The following is a 27,970-nucleotide window of genomic DNA, read 5'->3' as shown; positions in this document are numbered from 1 at the left end:
ATTGGCTTCAACAAACATAGTTGCTATCTTTGGAATATTTCCCCTAACCATATATTTGAATGACTAACTTTTTTCTTTTTTTGATATAGTTTTGATGTTAACAATATAAATTATCTAATTTTCACAAGCAAGTCCTTCAGACGTGGTGCTGAGCCCTCAATATCTCAATAGATTTCCTTCATTGTTATGATTATAATATTTCAAAAAGAAAATTTACATTATTGATCTGTTTTTGTTCCTAGAAAAATATTATATTCAGCAGACTAAGTGGGGTGATTTAAAACCCTTTTCCCCCCATTTCCAAACAGCCCTTGTTATTTATTTTTAGTTGGTTTAAATTACATACATTTTAAAAAACAAAGTCAAGAAGGTAAATGAATTAATAATTCTTTCTGATGCCCTTTATTCATTTTTTATTATTATTATTATTCTTTATTCTTATTTTAAATTTGTATTTATTCGTTTTGTGTTGAATGTATGAGGATATGACAGAATTGTGTTTTTGTAAATGTAAAAAAACAAACAAACAAACAAACAACAACAACAAAAAATAAAGTTAAGAGAACTGCTGCCATCTATTGGCTATGAAGTGAAATCGTGTAAATATAGGAACAATAGGTATAGGGCAAACTTTGTCAAAGTAGGCAAATACTTTTGAAACAGCAAGATGCTTTTTTGAGTAACAAATTAAGATAATAGTTATTCAAAACAGCCACTTCAGAAAAAGGTTAAATATTTTCAATCACATTTGGCATTTCATAACATCTCAAGTATTCTATGAACAAATTAATCTCCACTGAGATTGGATCAGTCAATGCGAGCCTACTTTAAAAAAAAAAAAAAATATATATATATATATATATATATATATATATATATATATATTATAAATCTATTCGCCCCACTTAATAAAAATAATGTGTTTTATAGGGGCCTTTAACCCTTGCAACAGGGGGATTTTTTTTTTTTTTTTTTTTTTACCCAAATACTATCCTTTCACTTATTGGACAGTTATTTAAAAACAACTTTTGATTTAATGACCTTGAACAAAAACTTAAAATGATAAATAAGTAGTTTGTCTCAAAATAAATGTGTTAATTTCAGGGATTTTCATTAGCTACATAAATTTGCAACATTTTAAAAAATATATACAAAATTAGATCAAATTGCCTCAAAATCAAACCTTTAGACACCACACGCAAAGATGACAAAAAGGTGTTTAGGAAAGTGCTGTGGTTGATTTTGTTGCTGTTTAGTGTTTTGGAAGAGAATCAAATCAAATGTGCCTTTTATGTGCCCTTAGCCCCGTTGTACCCTAATCATTATCCTAATTTTTCTCCTTACTGAAAACACACGGAATATTTGTCTAGTCTATATTGACGAAGATGTTTTGCAAATGATCCAAGTGGCTTCATCTCACATGTACAGTTGATAACAATAACTCTATAGATATTTTATAATTACCTTGATGACCGAGAATCTTCACAGACATATATATATTTTTTTAATTATTTGATTATTGAAATTATGGATACACATGGCTCAGTGTGAACTATTGAAACTGTATTGTGTTTTGCACCCTGTGTATTTGTTTGGTGCATTTACTCTCTCTGTACTCATGCCTGAATCTGTTGTGGGTTTTTCTGTCCTACCACATGATCTTGCTGATTACTAGAAAATAATGCATGAACTGAACGCCTAGGGAAAGACAGATCGTCCCTTATAATTCATACTCTCCAGTAGATGACGGTAGTGTTCCCTGTAACTATGTCATTGAAGGGCAAGAAGAGCAGTGGAAACGGAAGCATTCATTTTAATCTAATACAATAATTTGCAGTACAGGTATGTCTGTTTATTTGTTCAAACAAAAACAAATCAAGATAAGAAAAATGACTTTCAATCATGCACGATCTATGTACATATTGCTATAGTTCATGTGTGTTGTAAACGCCATTGTAATCCCCCGAGAGCTTCCGTAAACACACAACTGCTATATATTTCCTTACTGGCTGCTCACAGTCATCGAGTAGAGGTCGATAACCCGGGAATCTCCTCTTATCAGGAAACATTTTTCGTAAGTTACTAATTCATTGTAAGTTACTATGCCTTGTTGCTGTGTCTCACTAATTTAATTTACAAATATACAAATCAGTGAAACTGGCAAAGTGAGATTTAATGCTTTGTAACTATTTTCTACGTGAAGCAAACATTTATATCAGTCAAATAGATTTCATAACTTTAACTGGAATTAGTCCATGAAATGTGGTTCACTTACAAAACACGGTCAACACTAAAGTTATATGCATCGAAGGGACAGTCATACATTTTCAGTTAAATATGTATGTTATTTCTGATGTCATGCTTGATTTGAAGGTCATGGCTGAGCTACAGATTCGTCTCTACCAAGATGATGATGATGAGGATGTGAAGGAGATTTTTACCCTGGGAATGAGCGAGCATATCCCATCCTCCTTCATGCACATTCTCAAACAGCCCCTGCCACAGATGATTCTGGTGTGTGTGTTTTGCGCTTTGCTGACCAGCTCCATGTCCATTCTTTTGCCCATACTTACAGTGACCCTGCTTCTGGCTGCAGGCAGGCAGGGTGTGAGCTACATGTTCACAAAGTACATCCAGACCTCTCTTAATCAAGATCTCAACCACATACGACAGACCTACCTGGAATCTCCAAACTCCTGCTTCTGGGTAGCCGAGAGTCAAGATTGTGTTGTTGGTACAGTAGCGTGTTTACCCGCGCAATTTGAGAACTGCCTGGAACTAAAGCGGATGTCCGTTAAAAAGTCTCACCGGGGACAGGGTATTGCCAAAGCACTGTGCCGTACAGTGGCAGATTTTGCTCGTGAACGGGGTTTTCAAGGAGTAGTGCTTCACACATCGGTGGTCCAGACAGATGCACAGAAGCTCTATGAACATATGGGCTACCACAAGATCAGAGAATTTGTTGTTCCAGAAGTAATTGCCAGACTTACTAATTTCACAATATTGGAGTACCGGCTCAACCTAAAACAGAATTGTGACTGAGGCTGTGAACTTCACCAAGATCGCCATCCTCTCCATGATGCAGCCAGGCTTTTAAACACAGTGGAGCATAACAATATCATCATTTGTCTAGCTGAAAACATCAACCTTGGAAAAGGGAGCCTCTTTTTCAAATTATGTCCACATTTGGTTCATTGATGTTGCTGTCTTATTTTTTTAACCTACGTTTACTACCCAAATAAAACTAATACATGTGTTCAATTATTGTCTAAGCATCACTAATATACATATGTTATGTTTTAATGTTACACTTGCCATAGTTAATAGAATATTTAAGCACTTGAAAGCATTTGAGGGACATACTGCTGTAGTTTTTGTGGTAGCTTGTGTTGCTTAATGAGAAAGATTCTCTCTGCTTCTGAGACCGTCAATCCGCGCATCTTATTTGGCTTGCTGTGCATGACACCGCGGAGACTCTTAGCATGTGGAGACTCATGCTACTCTCCACGATCCACACACAACTTACCACATGCCGCATTGAGAGCGAGAACCACTAATCTTTAAATACTTCTTTTCTATAAATCTCCACTTTCACATTTTGAAAGTGGATATTTGTCTTAAAAAATGACTTGAATATTGATCTGTTTCTAACCCACACCTATCATATCGTTCTGAAGATATGGATTTAACTACTGGATTTTTTTATGGATTACTTTTATGCTGCCTTTATGCATTTTTGGAGCTTCAAAGTTCTGACCACCGTTCACTTGCATTGTTTGGACCTACAGAGCTGAAATATTCTTCTAAAAATCTTTGTGTTCTACAGAAGGAAAAAAAAAAAGTCATACACATCTGGGATGGCATGAGGGTGAGTAAATACTGAACTATCCCCTTTACATAGCTTGTGCTCTCTATGGTTCAGTGAAACTTGGCAATAGTATATTTATATTTGGTAGATGAGATGCAGTTAGAAAGATGTGAGTATCTTGAAACTGTCAGATGGTGTTTAACAGGAACTGCTTAGAATATGAATAAAGTGTTATATTTCCCCCTCTGTGGTGTCACAAAAACGATGATTGTACAACAAGCCTGGCAGATGATGATTACAACGGCATTTTCTTCAGGAGTGAATTTAGACCAATACTGCTCTGTGCTCTTATTGTTTATGCTATTATATACTTATATATATAATTAAACAGAATCAACCTTCTAATCTTGTAGTTGACCTTTTTCTTTTCTGTGTGGAAATGTACAGATTGTTTAATTTCTGAAATAATTAAAAGATTTGATTGTGACCTGTGAATTATTATAAATCCCAAGCATGCAATGCAACTTGCATCTGGAACAAAAAATAGCATATTTTCATGAGGAAAAAAAAGGAATTTGTAATAATAAATAAATCAATAAACACTTCTCTACATAAACATTTGTGTGTGTGGTTTTTTTTTCTTTTTTTTTCTGTTGTTTCCCACAGAACAAAGAAAGCTGCATGATAACAGGATTTTCATTTTTGTTTGAACTATCACTTGTAAAGACCATGAAATTCCATAACGGTCATTTCAGCCTCAGTCCTTTGAAATGTAAAGGGAACAAGATTTATCTAAAATATTACAGTTTTCAGGTGTACACGTTTTATAATACTTCCGAGTTATTAAGTGAGACAAAACTTTGTTCAGATGTCATGTATTTGCACATCTAAAAATAGTAAAACACTTAAGCTTTTATGTCACTAAATGATGGTCTGGGTTTGAATAACAGTTCAAGCAAGAGAAGCCTGTACAAGAGTAAGCTTAGTCAGTACTCTCATCTTTTAAACACCATACTTGACATATTAATGTGCAGGGTTGGGGAGTAACGAAATACATGTAACGGGATTACGTATTTAAAATACAAAATATAAATAACTGTATTCCGCTACAGTTACAATTTAAATAATTGGTAATTAGAATAAAGTTACATTCAAAAAGTATTTTGATTACTGAAGAGATTACTTTGCATTTTATTGTCATTTGTTTCATTTCATATATAGTCCTTTCAGTAAAAGACGCTGACTACCACCCCTGGAGTTGGGGTAACCTCCTCGTGGTCACTATATTGTGGTTCGTTCTCAGTGGGGTGCGTGGTGAGTTGAGCGTGGAGGCGTGAAGCTTCCACACGCGCTATGTCTCCGTGGTAACGTGCTCAACAAGCCACATAATATGCGGGGATTGACGGTCTCAGACGCGGAGGCAACTGAGATTTGCCACCCGGATTGAGGCGAGTCACTACGCCACCACAAGGACTTAATAGCACATTGGGAATTGGGCATTCCAAATTGGGAGAAAAAATAAATAAAAATGAAGTCCTTTCATATGGAAAACATGTATACATATAAATGATGCGATCCAAAGTGTATTTGAACAGCGGTGAAACACTTATGTGTTACATTCATATGAGCAGACAGAGAAGGAAGTTTGAAGTAAGTTTGGAGAAGAAGAAATAGAAATAAACCTTGTGTAAATTGTCAGCTTTACGCTAAGCTAAAATGCTACTTCTAGCCATTTTACATGCACGATCATATTTTGTTATTTAGAAAATTCACGTTGGATTATAATTTCTTTTTTTCTAGTAAGACCTTTGATATTAGGGCAAAAATCATATTCTTGATAATCATTTTTTTATTGTTTTCCTGTAAAAATATCTAAAAATCCTTAAAACAACATCAATTAGATTTATTTTGTTTTAGAAACAACACTGCATAAGATATTTAGGTTTTTCAGAGAATGTATTTTTAACATGTGTATTTTGTCTTACTGTACTGACAGAGTTTTTATAGTCAAAACAAGTGAAAAAATCTACCAGTGCTGAAGAAGTAATCCAAAGTATTTAGAATACGTTACTGACCTTGAGTAATCTAACGGAATACGTTACAAATTACATTTTACAGCATGTAATCTGTAATCTGTAGTGGTATACATTTCAAAAGTAACCCTCACAACCCTGTTAATGTGCTTTGTGAAACATTTGGGTGTCTGGCTTTAGAAAGCTAATTGCTAGTTGCTAGAAGATCTTCTCTTTGACAGACTAAAAAGGGACTATAGAGGATTTTTTTTTTGGTCTTTGCTTTAGCACAGTGAATTTAGGGGAAGAAAGAAAACGCGACTAGAGCAGGGCCTAAGATACATGCTGAAACATACTTTGTCTCCTGTTTATCTCACAATTCCACTCACTCCATTTAGATGGTGTGGTATATCAGATCTGAGAGTATCAGGATGCAGATTACTCTGCTGTGGGGACGATATACTTCACTGGGTTCAGAGAGTGTGTTAGAACTGTGTATCTTCTGGCCCTGAAACAGCCGTGGACTCAAGCGGTGCTGTGTGGAGTCTTCCTTCTCATGCATGAGACAGAGAAGAGATGGATGGTGTTATGCTAGCTGGCTGGTTGGATGGCTGTGCAGTATTGTTTTGAGAAGGGTATTCAGCTTGGGCTCAGTCTGGCACATGCAGACTGGCAGAATGAGTTGCTCTGGGGTTGCAGAAGTGAAAGGATCTATTGTCGAGACGAAGGGCATTATGCCCTGTGGAGGATGCAGGTGCATGGGAACTCTGTGGAAAGGGAGTTTCGAGGTTGCAGCCTTATAAAATGAAAAGGTGGTGTTTTTCACCTCAATGCTCCAATTTGATGCTCACAAACTATGACATCTTTGGATTTAAAAATGAGGAGTTTATGTAGCCATCACTTCTTGCTAGGCTGATCAGTTTAATAGTTTTTAAGTATGCACACGGGATTGGTGGTGTTATGTCATGTTAATGTGAGAAGAGGAACAAAAGAAAATGTGAATTGTATTCATAACCCATAAGTGTTGTGAACTGCACAGCATGGAAAAAAAAAACAGATGTTTTTCTTTTCAACTGCTTTTCTGCTATCTGTTGCAGTCTACAGCTTTAAACTGTAGACTGTCATTTGTTTTTATTTGTTTCATATTCTAAATATTCTGATTTAAATTGTTTATTTTGATTTGTAACTTTTACAATCACTGACCATTAAACACTCTTATTGCTACGGTAGTTGTCATTGATACAGCCACCACTTTTATTAAAAAACAAGAAATATATAAATAAAATAAAAATACAGAAAGATTCTGAAAGCTTCTTAAACTGTTTAATATGTGATATATATATATATATATATATATATATATATATATATATATATATATATATATATATATATATAGAAATCAAATATCTTGAATATTTTTTTGAGAATTTTTTTTAAGTCAGTTGTTTATAAAATCTGACACTCTGAACTGTATCACAACAACAATTGTGATACAGTTGGGGAAAAATTGCATATTGAATGTCACAGGCAGTGTTCATCCAAGTCCAGTACAAGACCAGAGTAGGTCAAGTTCAAGTCAAGACCGAGACCAGAAAAGGGTCAAGTCTGAGTCGAGACCAAGGCCAGTAAAGGCTGAGACTAAGACAAGAGTTTTTTATGAATGTATTAAATGTATAGTCTAAAGAACTATATACAGTTGACTCAAAATACAGTATTACTGCACTAACTAAAATGTGTCTAAAAATCAATCAATAATGTATTAAATATGACAATGTTTACGCAGAAAGTGAATATAAACATTTACATTCAATTTGTTAATAATTTCCTCAATTGCACTACTGTATGTAGCATTTCTGCTTACTTTTGCCAGCAAAATTTCATCTCGGGGTACACAGAAACGTTTTATTTTTTATTTTTTAGAAACCATTCAATTCTGATGACATTAAAAGAAGTATTTTTACATTTTCTTCAGTATGTGTAGCATTCATATAACTAATGGCTAGAGCATTTCTAAAAGACTATAGACCGATCAGATCAACGAAGTGCAACGAACCAAGATAACACACGTAGGGTAAGCTGGGGTATGACGCCTCCCTTAAGAACAATTTATTCATTTCATTTACTTTTAAATTGTAAGATATATAGATAAACTTTTACGATGATGCATCATCCAACATATTATCAAGGGAATTAAATAGAAACATTTGCTAATTTTAGCACAAAATTTTAAATTCTGAAAGGAGCCATCTTACCCCACTACTGAGGTGAGATGACCCCCCCCCCCTTGTCCCAGGTGTCATCTGATTTTTATATCACTTTTGTAATGTATTTTTTAAATTTAAAGTAAAATATAAAATCAAATATTTTATGTAATTTTTTATTTTCACAATTTAGTTGAATAATTTAATAACTTAACAATGACAGGCAAATCAAATAACTAAATACCAGAGATTCATCTGAAAGGTAAACTTATTCTGTGAATTATATACTGTGCAGGCCTATGAATATATACATATAAAGATACCCATATTTTTAATTAAAGGCATGTCATAATAGCAATACTATGAATATAGATTGAATTCCACTCAATTAGCCAATTAGGTTATAAGGAATAGAGAAGATGTTTGAAATGTACATCTAATGCATAGAAGTATTTAACAATAACCCTTAAGTTAATAATTATAAAATGGAATAATAATGACACCAGAAACAACCTTCTGACCCAATCTTGAGTGGGGGAGCATCTTACCCCAAGAGTCTAACTTTACCTTGTCACTTAAAAATAAAAACAACATTTTTTTACTCCAAAAATCTAAATACTTTACTGTGTCCACAGATTCCCCATTAACAAATAGGAATAAAAAAAATCATATTACCTCGGGGGGTGTCATCCTCTATCTTACCCTACATCTCCGAAATGTCTGTTTAAGATCTTTTCAACTGGAAAGCATCTAACATCTGCTAAACATCTTAAAAAGATCAGATTTACAATCATTCTCATTCATAAACGTCTAATAATCATAAACATATTTTCTGAATGTCTTATTGACATCCGAGACTTACTTATTGACATACGTCTTATAGGCGTATTGCAGACGAGCAAACAATGTAAAACAGACGTCTTCCAAATGTAAACACACACATCAAATAGACATCTGGGTGTTGTACATGTGCTATCAGGGAATAGAGTATAACCAAAGAATATTTAGCAGAGATAGATGAGCCACTTCTATTGAAATGAATGGGAGAAATTGGAACGCTCAAACAAGAAGTTCTGAGTGCCCAATGGTCAACGGATGTAGAAAGGAAGTCCCGCCTTACAGGTAAAAGAGCCAATCACCTTTTAGAAACAGACATCACCTGTCAATCAACTCTAGAACGTGCATGTGCATTAGCTATACAAGCTGGAAAATTGTTGTTTTGTAGTGTAATCTGAGGTAAAGAAACACAATTTATGATACCAGTATTGTCAGATTTTTTTGCTGATTTGAAATATGTTATTTGATTGTAATCTTGACCAACCGTTTTTGAGATTTTGGTCTTTCTCCATTCAAGTAGATAGGAGCTGCACTGGCATGGCTGGAAATAGCCTCCTGAGAGTGTTCGAGAGATGGTTGACAGTGGACTGACTTGTTAGAAAGACATTGGTAGAACACAGGTGTCTCGAGACACATTTTTAACAGTTGATGTTCTTTTTAACTTGACAAAAGTAGGCTACTTTAAAAAAAAATTGTGGCGCTCCTGCACGAGACGCCAAAACACAGCAATACGTAATGCAATGGTCAAAGACATCTGTTTAGCAAGTTTACATAGAAAAACAACTGAAAAACAGCATGGGTGGACGCAACTACGTGTTTGGTGTGAAAGCCCCTTATTAACAAGACACAGCAGCAATGGAAGTTTCTCAAAGTTATCTCTCAAAAAAGCAGTCTTTTGTTGAATGTAGGTAAATATCCACTTTATCCTGCAATTAATTAATCGATTATTCAGTGAGATAGCAGTCCGAACTAATTGGACTGAATACCCAATTTATTCAGACCTTTTTGCTAACCTGTTTGGTGAATTCGGTGAAAAGAACCAACTCAATAGAATGATTTATTTGTGAACTGGGCATCACTAGTTCTGATTCTACGTGGCAGACTGAAGCGGCACACACGTCAAGATCTCTGATATTGTCAGTCAAAAATGTTTGTCAGATAATTTGAAGCTTTCACTGTATATTTTTGGAAAAGGGACTAGACTGGACTCGGGGTTAAGTCCACACTTTTACAAGTACGAGTCAAGACCGAGTCAAATTGCTCACGAGTCCATGACAAGACCAAGACCATGAAACTACAGTTTTGGACTCGGAATCACAGACACAGCTTGCTTGAACTCACCTCAAAACAAATAAAAAATCAAGATTTGCCTGTTGAATGTCACAGTTTGCTGATGTCACACACAATTCACCCTGAGAAGAAAAAAAAAAGTATAAAAATCATGATTTTCCCACTCATTGTTTGCTGGAGTCCCACAAAATACACCCTAGATTTTAAGAACCAGTGGCTTCCTAAACACATTCAAGGAGGAGAGAAGGAAAAATATAACATCAATATTTATGCCTAGATCTCTGAGTGCACACAGAACATTACAGTGACTCATAGAATATAAAACATGGTAAGAGTATAAATAGAAATGTGTATATATATATATATATATATATATATATATATATATATATATATAATAGGACATATAGAATGGCATATGTACATGTGCAAGTGGTAATATATGTGCAAGGTAGGTACATATGTACATCACGCAAGCCCACTCATCATAGAGCGTGGTTTCGTCAATCAAACTGAGAGCGGGGATTCTGGATTAGAAGTGTTCGAGGCTGCGCTAAATGTCTTTCCACTCTGGGATGTCTCTCAGAAGGGCCCACTCAAGTTTTTCTGTTTTCTCCAATGAACGGCTCCAGTTTTGGAGGTAATCCACTGATGCTGAATAAAAGTTTCTGACTGCACAAAAGAAATCATCCGCTCGCATGTCACCAGCTTCAACCAGGGCATCCAACTGCTTTTTAATGTCAGAGGGTATGAATGATTCCTCCAGCCTGTCCTGCAAGACTTTTCTCAGGTCATTAATGTGCAAAGCCACTTCTGTGGCTGATATGTGGTCTTGCTCTACTATCTCCAGTGCACGGTTAAAAGTGGCTGTTTGCTTGAGTGCGAAGCCAATCCAAAGTTTAGTGCAAGGATTGCTGAAAATGTCTCTTAGAAACTTTGGGCATTTTCCTTGAGAAAGAATATATGCACGCAGACCATTGAAAATGTGTAGTATTCTTTCAAGAGTTGGACCAAGAGAGAGGAAACATGCTGCAGTAATTTTTGATAGACCAGCTGCACAAAAGCAAGTGCATTGCATATGACAGTTTCGGATCATACAATTTCTTGAGCAATTTCGCAGTGCAGTCAGCCAACCGAAAACTATGGCCATTCACAAAAGAATGATAAGCAAAAAGTCATTCACTTGCGTGCACCTTGTCAGATTCAGAACTTTGCTTCACAAAAAAATTGCTAACACTTGGTGTGGCACACTTACTTTTAGCAGCATCCACATGCTTTTTTGTATGAACATGCTGCACGATGTTGGTGTGGCCTCCATGGGCAATGGAAAAGCGAGCTCCACAAATCTCACACCTCACTTTACTATGCTCTGTCTGTGACTCCTTTTTTAGAAATGTAAACTTTATTTGAACATCCTCATTAAATGTACATGTACGATTCCTTGACATTTTTCCAGCCGCAATTTCATCTGTGTGCTCTTTCAAACTGACTCTTCAATCAGTTCACTAACTGGACATCTGTTGATAGGGGATTGTGATTGGATAGTTTAATCCAATCATGTACTTCAAATAACATGTTGTGATTTTATTGGTTTTACAAGCCATATCCTTGGCTACCTGTATCGAGGCAGACGTGGAATGAGGATCTAAATGCAGCTTTTAATGGAAACCAAAAATAATCAAAGTAACAGAATAGAATGAAACAAAAACATGGGAAACCAAGCACAGAACAAGACAACACATGTGAAGACTGACAAAGAAACCAGGGGAAAACAAGGGCTTAAATACATGAGGGCAAACAAGGGAACGAGGAACACCTGTGGAAACAATCAGGGGAAAACCAATCATAAAATGAAACTACAAAAGGACTACAAACTAACAGGAAACAGGAACTAAACAAGAATTTAAACATAAAAGTCAACACAAAAACAGGGAATATGTAACAGATCCCCCCTTTTAAGGAGCGGATTCCAGACACTCCAAAAAACAAAAACAAATTGTCCATGGAGTGTGGGGGAAACAGGTAGTTCAGGGGGGCACAAGTGGTAAACAGGCAGTTCAGGGGGGCACAAGGGGCAAGGTGAGCAGAGGAACAAGGCAAAGTCAGGGAGGTTTGAAACCAAGGCGGAGCTGGAGGGATGGAGAGCCAGAGTGACGCTGCAGGCTTGGAGGACTAAGTAGACCAGAGCAGATCAGGCGGGTGGCCAGGAGGCCAGGGAGACCAGAGCAGATCAGGCAGACGGCCAGGAGACCAGAGCAGATCAGGCGGACAGCCAAGAGACCAAGGAGATGATCTCAATGTGGGGACTGGGTCAGGAGTCCTGGGAGGCGGCCGCAGGACCGAGACAGGGTCAAGAGGCCTTGGAGGTGGCCGCAGGGCCGAGACAGGGTCAGGAGGCCTGGGAGGCAGCCGCAGGGCCGAGACAAGGTCAGGAGGCCTGGGAGGTGGCCGCAGGGTCGAGACAGGGTCAGGAGGCCTGGAAAGTGGCTGCAGGACAGGGACTGGGTCAGGCGGCAGAGCCACTGTAGGAGGAGTCTCTGGGGGAGCGGGTGGAGCCACTGGGGAAATAGTCTCTGGGGGAGCGGGAGGAGCCGCTGGGGAAATAGTCTCTGGGGGCGGAGCCATGGAAGACTCTGGGGGCGGAGCCGTGGAAGGCAGAGCCATGGCAGGCTCGAGGGGTGAAGCCGTGGCAGGCTCGAGACAAAGAGTCCTGGATGAATGGGAAACGACCTCTGTGGTCGTGAACATGGGCAGAGACTCGGGAATGACCTCTGTGGTCATGGGCATGGGCAGAGACTCGGAAATGACCTCTGTGGTCGTGTTCATGGGATGAGACTTGGGAACGACCTCTGTAGTCGTGGGCATGGGCAGAGACTGGGAAACGACCTCTGTGGTCGTGAACATGGGCTGAGACTCAGGAATGACCTCTGTGGTTGAGAAGATGGGCAGAAACTGGGAGACGACCTCTGTGGTCGTGGGCATGAGCGGAGACTCAGGAACGACCTCTGTAGTCGTGGGCATGGGCAGAGACTCGGGAACGACCTCTGTGGTCGTGGGCATGGGCGGAGACTCGGGAACGACCTCCATGGTCGTGTACACGGGAAGAGACTTGGGAACAGAAACTTTTCTTCTCCTTCTCCAACCTAAATTTCATGTCCTCAACTTGAAATGCTGTGCACTATAATCATTGTGAGTTATGTTCTCAATACAAGCATAGTGTTAAGATATTTGTCAGAATTGGATGCCCTTCCTCAAGGGATTGTAGCTGTTTGGTAACCATCATCTGTTGCTTTTTTACCTGGAATCTCTTCTGTGCTTTTTCCTGTTGTCTCTCCACCCTGCTCTTTCCCTTCTCTGTCTTTTCCCTAATGAATATATGAAAAATTGCAGAAAATTCTGATTTAGTAACACATTAAATTTTGTTTTATTTCCTTAACCCTTAAATGCATATCACATTACACACAGACACACACACAGCGACCATGTCTCTCTCTCTCTCTCTCTCTCTCTCTCTCTCTCTCTCTCTCTCTCTCAACACAAACTTTAACATAAAACGGCTCTCCGTAGCCAACTTGAACGCAAAGGTTTTCTTTTGTTTGTCTTTGGTAACGCAGGATAAAATCAGGCTTCTTGTGTAGCAAACACACGGACACCACTCTCCTCTGCCACTCTCTCACCTCTCTAGCGTATTCCTGTTCTTTTTAAAGTCTCCCTCCATCATCACTGTAACAAGAAACAGCTGTTAGAGATAATAAAACCCAGGTGCCGACCCTCACCGCTCTCTCTCTCCCCCACAGACAGACACACGACCACGCCCCCATCCCCATAAACATATTTGCACTTCCATAAAGCATATTTTTTATTTCACAATAATACAAGTTTACTATCACAGAATATCCAGTGGTTTGCCTATTACTTTATGAGTTCTTAAGGCCTGTAAGGTTATTTGGGTTGCATAAAGTTTACACAGATTAGTAGGGCAGAGCTGGGATAATTCTTACACTTTTAGGTTTTTGCTCATATATTCAGAAAATGTTAAGTGTAAAAATGTGTCTAAATTTTGACATGTAAGTAGTCTTAACCTGTGCCAGTTAATTGTAACAGTGAAATGTGAAAAAAGGGGTCTAGCGATGCACCAGGATCTAATAGCTTAATAATGGTTCACAGCACATATATCACAGCTTTAAGAAGTATTCAAGCTATAGCAGTTTATAACTGAACACACTCTGTTCTTCATATCTTCTAAGTCCCTATATGGTCTTAACCTTCTTCTGCATTTAATCGCATTCAGTCCTCATTCCCACTAAATCCCAAACTTACCTTGTGTAATTTACAATTACAATTTTTGTAAAAAAAAAAAAAAAACCTTTCTATTATCCCAGCTTAATTTGCAGAGACGCCTATAAGTAAGCCATTCTTAGGTTGATTTTCAAAGTAGTGTAAATACTGTGGCTCTTTGGTGCTATCAAAACATGTGTCAGTTTGTTTGAGCACCCTAACCAGTCCGACACTGCAACATTGGCAACACTGACAGTCGACCAATGGCAGATGAGGGGAGGGATCAGGAAACTAGTTGAAAAGCAGTGATTATTTTAATAATTTGTTTGGTGATGCTAGTGGCGCAGAAATCACACACTTCACATTTATGATATCTGTCTTGGGAGAGCTGTAAATGTAAGCTATTGTAAGCATTGTCTATCGTTGATACACATGAGAGGCTCTGTTTCATAGAGTGTGTCACTCATCCATATACAGTATATAAGATTTATTTGTGTATTACCTAAAGGTCTGCTCAAACTGACCCACATTTGTTTATTGGTTTTGTGAGATGTTTTCAGCGTTGCACCTGTGCCTTCTAACTGTATAACGGTATACAGCAATTGTATTGCACACATCAGCATTTGCTCTCTGTGCAGAATCTGTATAAAGAAATAAGCCCAGGGCTTCAGTGCAGTTGTAATTTACAAAGAGCAGTAATCCTGTCTGTGTGAGTGTGTATGTGTGTTTGTTTGTCAGTTTGCTGAGGTTGTGTGCACCGCTTCTGTCTGAACTCACTCTCTGTGTTCAGCTTTATGTCAGAAGCTGCGTCACATTCAAATAGGCCTGGAGAAGAAGAGAAAGGCTGAATAGAGAGCCAGTCTTAAAGAGACCTGCTGCCTTAAACTCTGTCTCCAAGATGCATCAATAACATGGACTCCCAGGTTGTTTCGACACTGGGAACCATAGCTGAAAGTGTGTAGCTAAAGCCAGTGATCAACTCATAAGATGAGTTTAATACATTTAGTAACCCAGTGATGAATAATATCTTATTAACTTTGGACACATAACGCAAATGATTCCATTATAAATAATTAACTAGTCATCTGTTCAATGGTGCACAAAATGCAATCAATTTTACATCTGTTGGGGAGAAAACCTTTTTATAGTTTTATAGAACATAAATTGACAAATCCATTTAATAAGAGTGTTACAATACATGTTATAACTATATTATAACATGCTTTATTATTAATCTTAACTATAACTGTTGTGAATGCAATTCTAATGTCTATTTAGTTTGCTTTGCAACTTCACTTTTTATACTAGTAGTAATTGCTACACTGTAAACTGTAATAAAGTTGGTTAGATCTGTTATTAGGCGCTATTGTGTAATGTGTATGTAGGGGATTGATTTTTTAGTTTGTACGAGATCTCTTTTGGTCTTTTAATTCCTGTCACTCTAAGAGGGTGAACCTCATGAAAGTTGTCAAGAAAAGGTCCTGCTCATATTTAACTCAAAATCAATAAGAAGCAAGGATGAAATTATATTTTGCAGAAAGAAAGTTAAGCTAACATTTAGGACCAATAAGATAATGCATCGTGACATTATTTTCAGGACACTTGAGCACATTCTCATTACTGTAACACGTCCGGACATTTTATTTGTACTGTATCTATTGTTTTCAATGGTGATTCTCATTACTGTAACACAGTCATTTATGTACAACAATGCTTTTGTACAATTAATTAAAATCAGTAAAAGGCAGCACCAAAGGAGTACTAATATAATATATGTATGGTATAAATAATAAATAATTTAAATAATACTCTTTTTTTCATGTGTTCAAATATTGTAATGAGAATGTCTTAAAGGGATAGTTCACCAAAAAAAATAAATAAAAATAAAACATAATCTCTCATCATTTACTCACCCTCATGCCATCCCAGATGTGTATGGCTTTTTTCCCCTCCTGAACACAAACAAAGATTTTTAGAAGAATATCTCAGCTCTTTTGGTCCTTAAAATTCAAGTAAATGCAGACCAGAACTTTCAAGCTCATAAAAGTAATCCATACAGCTCCAGTGGTGTAATATATGTCTTCTGAAGTGATGCAATCACTTGAAATTCATATTTCAATCCTTTTTTTACTATAAATCTCCACCTTCACTTTCAGAATGTGAAAGTGAAAGTGGAGATTTATAGTAAAAAAGGACTTAAATATTGATCTGTTTCTCACCCACACATATCATATCACTTCTGAAGATATGGATTTAACCGCTGGAGTCATATGGATTACTTTTATGATGCCTTTATGTGATTTTTGGAGCTTCAAAGTTCTGGTCACCATTCACTTGCATTGTATGGACCTACAGAACTGAAATATTCTTCTAAAAATCTTTGTTTGTGTTCTGCAGAAGAAATAAGCCATACATATCTGGGATGGCATGAGGGTGATAAATGATGAGAGAATTTTCATCTTGGGGTGAACTATTTCTTTAATGACCATCTTTTTTTGCACTGTGGTAATGAGAATAAGTAGGTAAAATCAAATGTGTGTAACAGTCATGAAAATAATGTCACAGTGTAAAAATTTGAATGGTCTTTAAAATAAGCTTAATTTTTTTGTTTGCAAAAAAATTATTTATTATTTGTTTCTTTTGATTTTGTAGTAAAATTGGACCAGGACATTTTCTAGACAAGTTTTGTGAGAAAGGGGTTATTTTCCTGTGAAATTTGTGAGTTTGACCATTACTTAAGGTTGGAGGGCTTTAGGACCCAGCCTCTTTTGCTCTTCTGCAGAAGGCAGCACAGACATTAGCGCAGTTGCACTCTTCTCACACTCTCACCTACCAACACAGATCAGTCTGACAGACTTACACAAACACCTCTCACTAATTCATTTTAATTCCTGCATCGCGCTGAAAAGTCACACGCTCAAACGTATTTGCTTGTTCATCCAAGCTCACATGTGCTCTGGTGACTCTCCCAGTGTCCTCCCCTGGGGTTCAGTCTGGGTTACTGTGCCTCTGCTGGATCTGGACCAAACCACACATCTCTGAAACTCGTCGTATGGACAAAGGATGGAGATAGAGAAAGAGAGACAGACAGAGAGGTAGTGGGTTGGTGGGTGGGGGTGGTTTGAATAGACTGCACTGGTTGCTGAAGCAAGGAATCGTTGTCAACGGCAACACTGGAACAGCATGTCTCAGATGAAAAGATATACTTACAGCAGGGTGAGTGACAGTGGACACAATCTAAAACTATGAGTCTTGCATCTTTATCATATATACACCTACATTTGAATAAATGCATGTTTTTTATGTGTATTAAAGCAGAGTTAGTACATTCTATTTAGTGTATACGTATTACTTATGAGCAGTGTATGATGGTGTGTGAACATGCAGGTGTTGTAGCATGTGTCGGGGCGAGAGCATCCGTCGGCTAAATGAGTGTTTTGTAATGTGTCTGGCTCAGCTGTTGGCTAAAACGTGTTTGCTTGTGTGAAAACTGCTACAGTCTATTACAATGCGTGTTTTCATATATATATGAGGCAGTTATAGAGCAATGCAATTTTTAAAGGCATTTGCTGAGTAACACGACAAAACAATACGATTAAACTGAAATGTCTGATGCCATCTGATGATGTTATAATTAAGTTGTAGAAATGGACCAGATTATTCCTTCAATATGTTCACTATAGCTAAAGATCTTTATTAGATGTTTTTTTTTTTTTTTTTTTTTGTATTGTGTGATGACATGTCAGGATGAGGCCCAAACCTTTAATACCTAATATTAAAACTGAACAAAAGTTTAGCCCTAAACTTAGTATGTCACAACTTACCTGACGTACATTTCAGCCTAGATTTGCAGACATAAATCATAAATCTTTTCTCAAAACTTTGAGCAGCGCAATCATGTACAGTTTCAATGTTCCTCTAGTTACTGTACTGTTAGACTGTAATGCGCTCTCTCTCTCTCTGTGTGTGTATTTATTTATTCATGTGAATTTATTCTGTGTAGTTTTGTTGTGCATTGTAAGAGCTCATATATCCTCATCTTGTGAAACAGAAGAGGATAATACCTCAGATATATTAAAATATAGTATAATAACTAAGGATGGGACGATATATCGAATTTCGATATATCGCAAACCAAAAAATGAAATGCCCCGTCAAACATCATAATCTCTCTATTGCTTGGTTTTACCAATACTGTGCTTTTTTCTGCACTGTTTACAGGATCCTTGAAGTGATTAAAGCAGTGCTCAAATTGAGGGGGGGGGGGGGTGGATGGGGGGATCCGGGACCCCCCATAAGAAGTAAAAAATAGACTTAGGGGGGTCCCCAAGATACTTATATTTTAGTAAAAATAATAATGACAAATCTGATTAAATTCATGCAATGGATACGGTAAATTTCGTGAATTAATTATTTACAATAATTTATATTAAGTTTGTTTATAGGCTTGTTGTCATGTCTCTTTAAAATGTAAATGCGCCGCCCCACATCTAAAGACCGCTAAGCACATGACATCGTTGACATGACTGCTTGCTTGGCGCCGCTCCGGTGAAGCTAACTTTAGCTAAAAAATGGAGAATAAAAAACCTCCACTCGCAGTCGGGAAAAGAAAGCTTCTTACTGACTTTTTTGAGGGGTCATTTTCTCTCTCTATATATCTTTCTACTCTATCAATCCACTCCATGTCGGGGCTTTTGTATTCCTTGCATAAATTGGAAACATTTAGGCTTACTCATTTTTCATTATTAATAGACCTGGTTCTACGGGGGTGCTAGAGATTGCGATGAAGATGAGTGACAGCTTTTTAGTGATTATAAAGGGAGTGCTTATTGTGTGCTTTCTATGCTATAAATAATCCATTAAGAATTTGTATAAAACTTGTTTTTTATGCTGCTAAGAGGACCAACAACGGCCACGTACACGCTGCAAAGTTTCGGGAATTACATCCGCATATAAATGCGGAATTCACTCTTGAAATAGCAATGACTGACATATTAATAACCATAGCATTGTTTGTTCCTGAATAAAGCAGCCTTTTTGACTGAAATGATTGAATAGTCTGCTGACTGACTCACTCATAACAGTCCCTTGCCACCACCTTCTGACGTAACAATGTAACTGCACTGAAATCATTGAAAAAAATCCCCACCAACACTAACACACAGACTGACAGCCTGTCTTGTCACAATTTATATTTGTAATATCTAAAAAACTAGTTTCATGCATTTAAACAAGTCTTTTGGAACAAACATTATTATCACAAAGTGTCACATCAATCATCCAGTTGTTTTTAGGGTAGTAAATACTACATTGGTAAATAATGCTAGAATTATTCTGTTGGATGTACACTACTGTTCAAAAGTCTCTTCTGCTCACCAAGCATGCGTTGATTTGATCCAAAATACAGTAAAAACAGTAATATTGTGAAATCTTAGTGACTCTGGAAGCCATCTGATTATTCTCTACTGTTTTTGAGCCATTTCAATGTATTTTGAAGTCACATGCATTTACGGGTCTTCAAGTGCCTTTATGTAGTCCCCTGGTATATTTGCCATAGTTGCCCTTTTGGGTCTGCTGCTTTGTCATCCTCTAAATCCAGTATTACTCGGAGTAAGCCATTTAAAAGAAGAATAGTAGCTTATCTCTCTTTGTTATATAACACTGGACTGAAAATGTATATATTTTTTATTCTTTATCAACACAAAAGCCTGTTCTTTTATGTAAGCCTGTTTTTAATAAATAGTATATAGTTATGCATATTATGATCAAATAAATATATTGTATATTTTGTATAAATTGTATATTGCGAGACTTTTCTTATAGAGAAAGGTATACGAGAAACTCTTATTATTTAAACGTTGAGCATAGGACATTTTCACTTATCAAGAATCCATTAAATTAAAATGAGAATTTTGTGACTTTCAGTCCATGTGTACACGGATTTAAAACATATAACACATTTAACTGCAGATACACACATTTAAAATGTGCATTCTTTGTATTTCTGGAAATGGACCAAAAATATTGATGACTCATCTTGCACTACACAGGTTTTTGTCCAATTAATGAGAATATCCCTCCCCCTACCTGTTTCAATAGGAAATACGTCAACTTTAAAAGACTGTTTAGCACATGACACATGCATGGGAAAGCTCTACTGTTTAAGCTTTTAGTTCTTCAAATCATAAAAATTCTTAGATTTTACTTAATGCTCTTTAACAAGCTCTACACAATGTGAAAATCCACAACAAGAATGGCATTCTTAAACCCACACACTTTCCACCCATAGTGACATGGTGACTAATTTCTGCTGAGTCATAAGTCGGTTTTCCAGAACTCTTGTGTCCCTTTGCACTTGATGTATTCTTGAGCTTATTTTACATGAGACTTTATTTCATTAAATCAGTTTAAATGTAATGAATGAATAAGTTACATTGCAGTGAACTGCTGCCACTACAAATAGTGTTCTGTTTTCGAGAGGTCAGGTCTATCATTTGTGTTCACTTCTATTGTTTGATTGTAACCTAAGAATGTTCCCACCTCTTCAGAACATTTAGTTTTCAATTATAGTTAGCCAAAATATTATATCTTAACACTAAATATACTGTCTCACCTTTAGGTTGCCATTGCCTATTTTTAGTATAGTTTCAAAAATGAGTCATTTTGGGCCTCTGTGTGATTAGAAAAGAGCATTTAAATGACTAAATGGAAGTAGAGCGAGTCTCTTAGGACAAGCTTTTGATGTGTGTGAGCGTGTGTGTATGTGTGAGTTTGCACACCGTGACTGCAGGTATTAGTGCTGTACTTTGTGAGTTCATCTTCTGCAGTAAGGATCAGTTAAGTCTGCATCACAAACTTTTTTAACCATTAACTTGTATAGACATAATCTGGAGGAGATGAGAGACTTGTTTAGCTATGTAGTGGGGGGCCTACAAATGTCTTCAACTCCCCCAGATTGCCTAATTCAATATAAGATAGTGGCCCCCAAAAATACAGTATTTGGACACTTCTGAACACTTAAAGCCACACTTACAATGTTTGAATGCCATTGCATTAAATAACAAAATATGAAAGCAAGTGGCATCTGCAAACAAATGATGCTAGAGATTTTCTCAGAACTAACTTCACTTTTCCGAATCATTTTTGCAATTACTTTTTACCAACTGACTCCAAAGTAATTTTAGTGGATGTATGAAGTTAGTTCCCCTCAAGTTCACAGAGGTGTCCTAGTAGAATAATTAACTATGGACAAGTTCCACTTACATTTGACAACCAGAAAGTGTCTTAATTTGGAATTTTCTGTTGTTTTATAATTTGAAGTCTGGCAAAATATAAAATTTTCTTGATGTAACTAACATTTCTTTGTGTGATTTAAAGGATTTTCTCTTTCGTCATCAGACCACCACCAGCAGCGGTAGCAGCAGAATAAGTTCAGATGCAGGTGGGAGGCCTGTGAAGGTGGGCTCTCTGGTTGAGGTCATTGGTAAAGGTCATCGAGGGACCGTGGCCTATATTGGAAACACACTCTTTGCCTCTGGAAAATGGGTGGGAGTCATTCTAGAAGAGCCTAAAGGCAAGAACGATGGAACTGTGCAGGGCAAACGATATTTCACCTGTCAGGACAACCATGGAATATTTGTACGCCAATCACAGGTACCCCATACATGTTTATATATAAACAATGACAGATGAAAATGTGTTCATCTTCTTCTGTGGAGTTCCTGGAAATCACTGTCATTTTCTACCACTTGCAGATTCAGTTAGTAGAAGATGGAGCAGACACAACATCTCCCGACACCCCTGAAGCTGCCATCTCCAAAGTGCCCAAGCGAGGTAGACACACAGTTTCATTACACAGAGGCACTTATGTGCTTAGAGTCGTGTTGTCCATGTAAAATTGTAATGATCTCATTTGATCTTTCCTTCTCAGAAATAATTGAAGGTCCAAAGTCAAACAAAGTGGTGAGTGAGGAAAGGGTGTCTATTCTTGCATTTGTACATGTGTACTTTGTTTGTGTCAGACTGTGTATATTTGTGTCATATTTTTCCCTACAAAATCCAGTGACCCATTGAAAAGGTTCCCCTTATGTTTAGACTTACTTAGCCTTACTTATTCTGTTCATTAACTGCCTACTTAAATAGTAAAAGGTCTGCCCAAAGTCCCTTTCAAGGCAAGTCAGTCTTTTTGGTGGCCATCTTGGGAATGCTCCCAGGAAGTTATTTTCAATGGAAACAAGCTATCTGAACAGAGAAAGACCGAAATCTCCAGAAAACATTGATATCACAAAAATAGACTGACGTGAATTCCCATAAATCATAATTTCTGAGTGATAAGAACAGATTATTACATAACTCAAAAATATATGATTTCGCTAATGGATATGTAGTTTATTTGCTATAAATCGGCTCAAAATAAAAATGTGAATATCTTAAAAGATTTAGTGTCCTAACCTTAAAAACATTGACAAATCCATTGATTAGTTCTTCCTTAAAAGTGCTCATTATAAGGTAGCGTTCAACCCAGAATGCAATTTCCGGATGCAGGACCAGATTTATATGGGTCGGCCCTCTCTTTCCCACGCTCTTTGTGTACACCAGTGATTCCCAACCGGGCGTACACAAACAGGTTCCAGGGGGTATGCAAAAAGAATTCGATTTTGCTATGTTAAATCTAACAAAATCACATGTATGGCTCAAAATTAAAATTATACAATTAGGGATGGGTAAAAATATATATTTTCCAGTGTAATGTGTGTCCAAAGATGAGATCCACGCAATCCATTTGTCATTGAATAATGTATCTTTTGACACCCTTTCTGTTCTTAACATTTTTATTATAAAAAGCAACAAAAAAGAAACATTCATCTTAATCAAGCATAGCACGGATGTGCTAAAATAACGGTGTGCGTTCTCTAGCGTTAACAGCCGCTGGTAGTCTTAAAGAGACAGTACCGTTTTTGTTCTACATATCAATGAAAATACTTGTAAATAATACAAATTATGCATGTAAACAATAAACATGTAATAAAACGTAATGTAGAGGTAGACCGATATATCGGTTTTACTGATTAATCGGTGCCGATAGTTGTTTTTTGGAACTATTGGTTATCTGCAAAAATATATGGCAATAGTTGCAGATAGATTTTTTGTATTCCTCTTTCGCCACCGTTGGAGGAGTCTACAGTTAGAGCATCTTGGTTATACAGTATAACAGCAGTCTTTAGAGGTGAAATAAAAACATTCACTGAGTGACAATATTCAATATTTTTTTATCCTCACTTCAATGCAAATTTGGTTATTTTGATTAGTTAATCAGTTTTCTGAATTAAAGTGAGTGCATGAAAAGAAAAGTTTGACTATTTGGAAACTTGCCTCATCAGCACATACATTGTGTCTCCAACTTCATATCTTACAGAAAAAAAAAAACGGAATCTGGTGAAATATATATACAGTATATATTTACAAAGTCCTTAATCTGATAAATATCTAGGCTATAAAAAGCTTAATTTGGTAGAGAGTTCAATATAGAGTATTGTAACAGAGCCATGTCTCCGTCGTTTCAAAAGAAGCGTCCTGAAACAAATGTATTTCGGGCTTGTTCCTATTGCATTATGCTCAAATCTACGTTTTTTTTTTTTTCTGGTTTTTATTGGATTTTGGTTGCACAATAAACTGCATCTGAGATTTTATTCATTTTGGACTCTTGGTCATAGCAAGGAAAAGCTAAGAAAGTTTTTTTTAACATTCTATAAATCAATTTTAAAAACTTTCGGCTGATTAATCGGTTATTGGCCCTTTTCACCACCTTAGTTATCGGTATTGGCAAAATCCACAATTGGTCGACCTGTAATGTCATGTAATATGTATGCAATATAATGCATGCAATTTCGAGACGACATATTTATTGATGGAATACATGGAATTCATATATTTTTAAAAAGCTAAAATGTGACCAGAATTATGAAAAACTAATGATAAAATAAAATATGTAAAATATATATTTTGTAATGTATACCAGGTTAAAAAGCCCACTGTATAATTATCAGCATTAGCTAAGAGACCAATTCTTTCATATGTAAGCAAAATGGACATAATAACTAAAATATACCTGAAATATAACTGATTATTGTCATTAATGATAATCAATATTAATGATAATATTAAATGATATTGTCTTTGGTACATATCTTTGGTTCCCTATCTGTCACTCACTCGACGTTGTGTCGATGTAGTGACACTTTGGGTCACTCTTGGGAGCCCGAGACACCTCTGGTCTTTGATAAAAGGCCAATGAAAATTGGCGAGTGGTATTTGCATGCCACTCCCCCGGACATATGGGTATAAAAGGAGCTGGTATGCAACCACTCATTCAGATTTTCTCTTCGGAGCCGAACGGGCCTGCTCACTGAGCTGAATTCCCATGACTGTTCATTCACCTCTGCTGGATCTGATGGCGCATTTCAGCGGCTTCTCCCTCCTCTGCGCTGGTGCAATGCAGAGAAGGCCCCTGGGCGCTTCAGCAGAAATAAAAGAGTACATTTCTCTAAAAGAGTATATTTCTCTAAAAGAGTGGCACACATGGAACATCTATTTAAAGACGTGTCTTTTAAAAGATGCCTTTCCTTTGTGTATTATTCCTGGTTGCGCTCGTTATCTCTTGCTTTCTGACGGTCACGATCACTGTCTTTCGTGTCTGGGCACTGCTCATGCGGAGACAGCGTTCGTGGATGGGTCATGTACTCATTGTGAGAACATGTCCATGGCAACGATGCGGTCGCGGCTCACCTTCGTAAGAAAGCAAGCCACCCCAGAGGCTCCCCGCCTCGGCCTTTCTACCTACGGGTTTGAGGCCAGCGCGGCTAGCACTGGGGGCGATTTGGGGACTCCAATGGGACCGCCTCTGCCGGGTATCCCCCCGCGGACCTCCCATTCCCTTGTCTGCCCCGATCAGGCTTCCAGATGAGTCCACCGGCTCGTCTCACGCCGAGTTCGACCTCTTATTCGGAGCCCGCGAAAGTGATGAGCTCTTGAGCGCAGCATCAGAGAGCGGGCTCGTCCAGTCGGACGTGGAAGTCTCAGCTGGGCTCCTCCCTTCGGGTGCGGTCACCCAGTCACAGGCTGACGTGGAGATGACGACATGCTTTCCCAAGCAGCCGCGAGCGTCGGGCTAGAGTGGAACTCTCCGCTCTCCCCTGAACCCTCGCGGCTCGATGATTGGTTCCTAGGCTCGCGGTGCCGCTCAGAGCCACACCCCACCCCCGTTCCTTTCATCCCGGAAGTGCATGAAGAGCTGACAAGGTCATGGGAGGCACTTTTTACTGCCCAGTCCCGATCTTTCAGCTTCCTAGCCCTCACTACCCACGATGGTGGGGTGGCCAAGGGCTATTCGCAATCCCCCTGGTGGATAAAGGCGCTCACGGTGCACCTATGCCCGCAGAGTGCCGCAACCTGGTGCGGGCGCCCAAAGCTCCCGTCCAAGGCCTGTAGGTTTACGTCGTCTCTGACGGCCAAGGCCTATGGCGCCGCTGGACAAGCCGCCTCCGTCCTGCATGCCATGGCTCTCCTGCAAGTCCGCCAAGGCGCTAAAGGAACTGCACGAGGGTAGTTCCGCCCCGGGATTGATGCAGGAACTGCGCTCCGCGACCGACCTCGCTCTCCAGGCGACGAAGGTCATGGCGCGGTGTCTCGGCCATGTGGTCCAGGAGCATCACCTTTGGCTCAACCTGGTCGAGATTGGAGAGGCCGACAAGGCACGGTTCCTTGCTGCCCCATTTCCCAAGTTGGCCAGTCCAGCGACACCAAGGACTTTGCCCAGCAGTTCTCAGCGGTGATACAGCAGACGGAGGTTATCCGGCACATCCTGCCCCGGTGTGGCTCAAGATCCCGCACCCCATCTGCTCATCGCCAAGGGCGTCCCCCTGCGGTGACTGCACCGGCTCTGCCGCTGCCCGCCCCTGCGGACCGGCCCCTGCGTGGAGCCCACAGCAGGAAGCAGATGCCACCCGTCTCGCGGCCGCCTAGAACCCGCGAAAGTCTTAGAAGCGCCCCTGAGACGGGCGACCCAGGGATGACGAAACCCGCTGCTCTGGAGCTGGTAAGCAGACCACTCCATCCCCGGTTGAGGGCCAGGAGGAGAATCTTTTGTTAACTTTACATTTAATTGCACTGCATGACCAAATGGCTGCAGTACCCAAGAGTTCAGAAAGAGCGGTTTCCTTGTTCCCTGGGTCACGGGTCTGGTGTGCACAGCTGTCATCACGACCACCGTCCACCACTCTATTTGGCAGGTTTGGTGCTACAGCGGCGGTCTCCCCGCCCCTGAGAGCCCAGCTGTGGCACAAATCCGCCCCCGATGTGACAGTCTCCACGGGTCGCTAGGACAGTCCTCTTCCTCCCCCGTCCTAGGCTGTTCCGGGGGTGGTCACAAGGAGCCAGGTAAGTACTTTAATGTCCCTGAACTCAGCACAGCCACAACACGGTGTGGCACCTCAGGCTCTGCCCTGCCGCGAGGTATGTCTGAGGAGATTGTCCCTCCGGCCGAGATGAAGAAGGGGTTTTACAGCCCCTACTTAATTGTACCGAAAAAAGGCGGTGGGTTGCGGCCAATCTTGGGCCTGCGAGTACTGAACTGGGCTTTACACAGACTCCCATCCCATCCCGTCCTCTGGAGTCAGCAGCACCTCAAGTCGCTGCGAGCCACTCATATCCCGGGCGACCTCAACACTGCAGCGGACACGCTGTCATGGCAGGTTACCCTCAGGGGAGAGTGGAGACTCCACCCTCAGGTGGTCCAGCTGATCTGGAGTCGATTCGGACAGGCACAGGTAGACCTGTTCGCCTCCCAAGTATCCTCCCACTGCCTGCTCTGATACGCCATGACCGAGGCACCTCTCGGCATAGACGCGCTGGCACACAGCTGGCCCCCTGGCCTGCGCAAATATGCATTTCCCCCAGTGAGCCTACCTGCACAGACTCTGTGCAAGGTCAGGGAGGACGGGGAGCAGGTCATCCTGGTAGCACCCTACTGGCCCACCCAGACGTGGTTTTCCGACCTCATGCTCCTCGTGACAGCCCGGCAAATTCCCCTGAGGAAGGACCTTCTTTCTCAGGGACAGGGCACCATCTGGCACCCACGACCAGACCTCTGGAATCTCCATGTCTGGCCCCTGGACGGGTCGCAGAAGACCTAAGCGGTCTACCACCCGCGGTGGTAGACACAATCACTCAGGCTAGGGCCCCCTCTACGAGGCACCTGTATGCCTTTAAGTGACGTCTGTTCACTAAGTGGTGTTCTTCCCGACGGGAAGATCCCCAGAGATGCGCAGTTGGATCAGTGCTTTCCTTCCGGCAGGAGAGGTTGGAAGGGCGGCTGTCCCCTTCCATCTTGAAGGTGTACGTTGCTGCTATAGCAGCACACCATGACACAGTGGACGGTAAGTCCTTAGGGAAGCATGAGAGGCGCCAGGAGGCTGAACCCCTCCAGACCGCGCCTCGTTCCCTCATGGGACCTCTCTGTAGTTCTTCAGGGTCTACAGAGAGCC

At 39.3% G+C, this 27,970-nt stretch overlaps 2 protein-coding genes across 8 annotated transcripts in view; both read left to right on the top strand.

Moving 5' to 3' along the window:
• Positions 1 to 1,741: 1,741 nt before the first annotated feature.
• On the top strand, positions 1,742 to 4,443 carry LOC127412326 (probable N-acetyltransferase camello). Of its 2 annotated transcripts, none has more exons than XM_051648585.1 (2): positions 1,742 to 1,842; positions 2,374 to 4,443. In XM_051648585.1, the coding sequence occupies exon 2, from the start codon at positions 2,377 to 2,379 to the stop codon at positions 3,040 to 3,042; it is 666 nt and encodes a 221-aa protein (XP_051504545.1). In that variant the 5' UTR covers positions 1,742 to 1,842; positions 2,374 to 2,376; the 3' UTR covers positions 3,043 to 4,443. The 2 variants fall into 2 exon arrangements, with proteins under 2 accessions (XP_051504545.1, XP_051504544.1); XM_051648584.1 differs by having other exon boundaries at positions 1,761 to 2,074.
• A 12,783-nt stretch (positions 4,444 to 17,226) lies between these two features.
• LOC127412325 (dynactin subunit 1-like) overlaps positions 17,227 to 27,970 on the top strand; it is a 52,239-nt gene continuing 41,495 nt past the window's right edge. For 3 of the 6 annotated variants that reach the window (XM_051648580.1, XM_051648577.1, XM_051648578.1), the window contains exons 1-4: positions 17,228 to 17,645; positions 21,807 to 22,082; positions 22,184 to 22,262; positions 22,360 to 22,391. In XM_051648580.1, coding sequence (XP_051504540.1) covers positions 17,613 to 17,645; positions 21,807 to 22,082; positions 22,184 to 22,262; positions 22,360 to 22,391 — 420 coding nt within the window. In that variant the 5' untranslated portion in view covers positions 17,228 to 17,612. Of the gene's footprint in view, positions 17,646 to 21,806; positions 22,083 to 22,183; positions 22,263 to 22,359; positions 22,392 to 27,970 lie in introns of all 6 variants that reach the window. The other 3 variants (XM_051648579.1, XM_051648583.1, XM_051648582.1) reach the window with 2 other exon arrangements.

This window comes from Myxocyprinus asiaticus, chromosome 21 (assembly GCF_019703515.2).
Source record: "Myxocyprinus asiaticus isolate MX2 ecotype Aquarium Trade chromosome 21, UBuf_Myxa_2, whole genome shotgun sequence".
NCBI classification, from domain to species: Eukaryota; Metazoa; Chordata; class Actinopteri; order Cypriniformes; family Catostomidae; genus Myxocyprinus; species Myxocyprinus asiaticus.
This window is presented reverse-complemented; position numbering and strand designations above follow the sequence as displayed.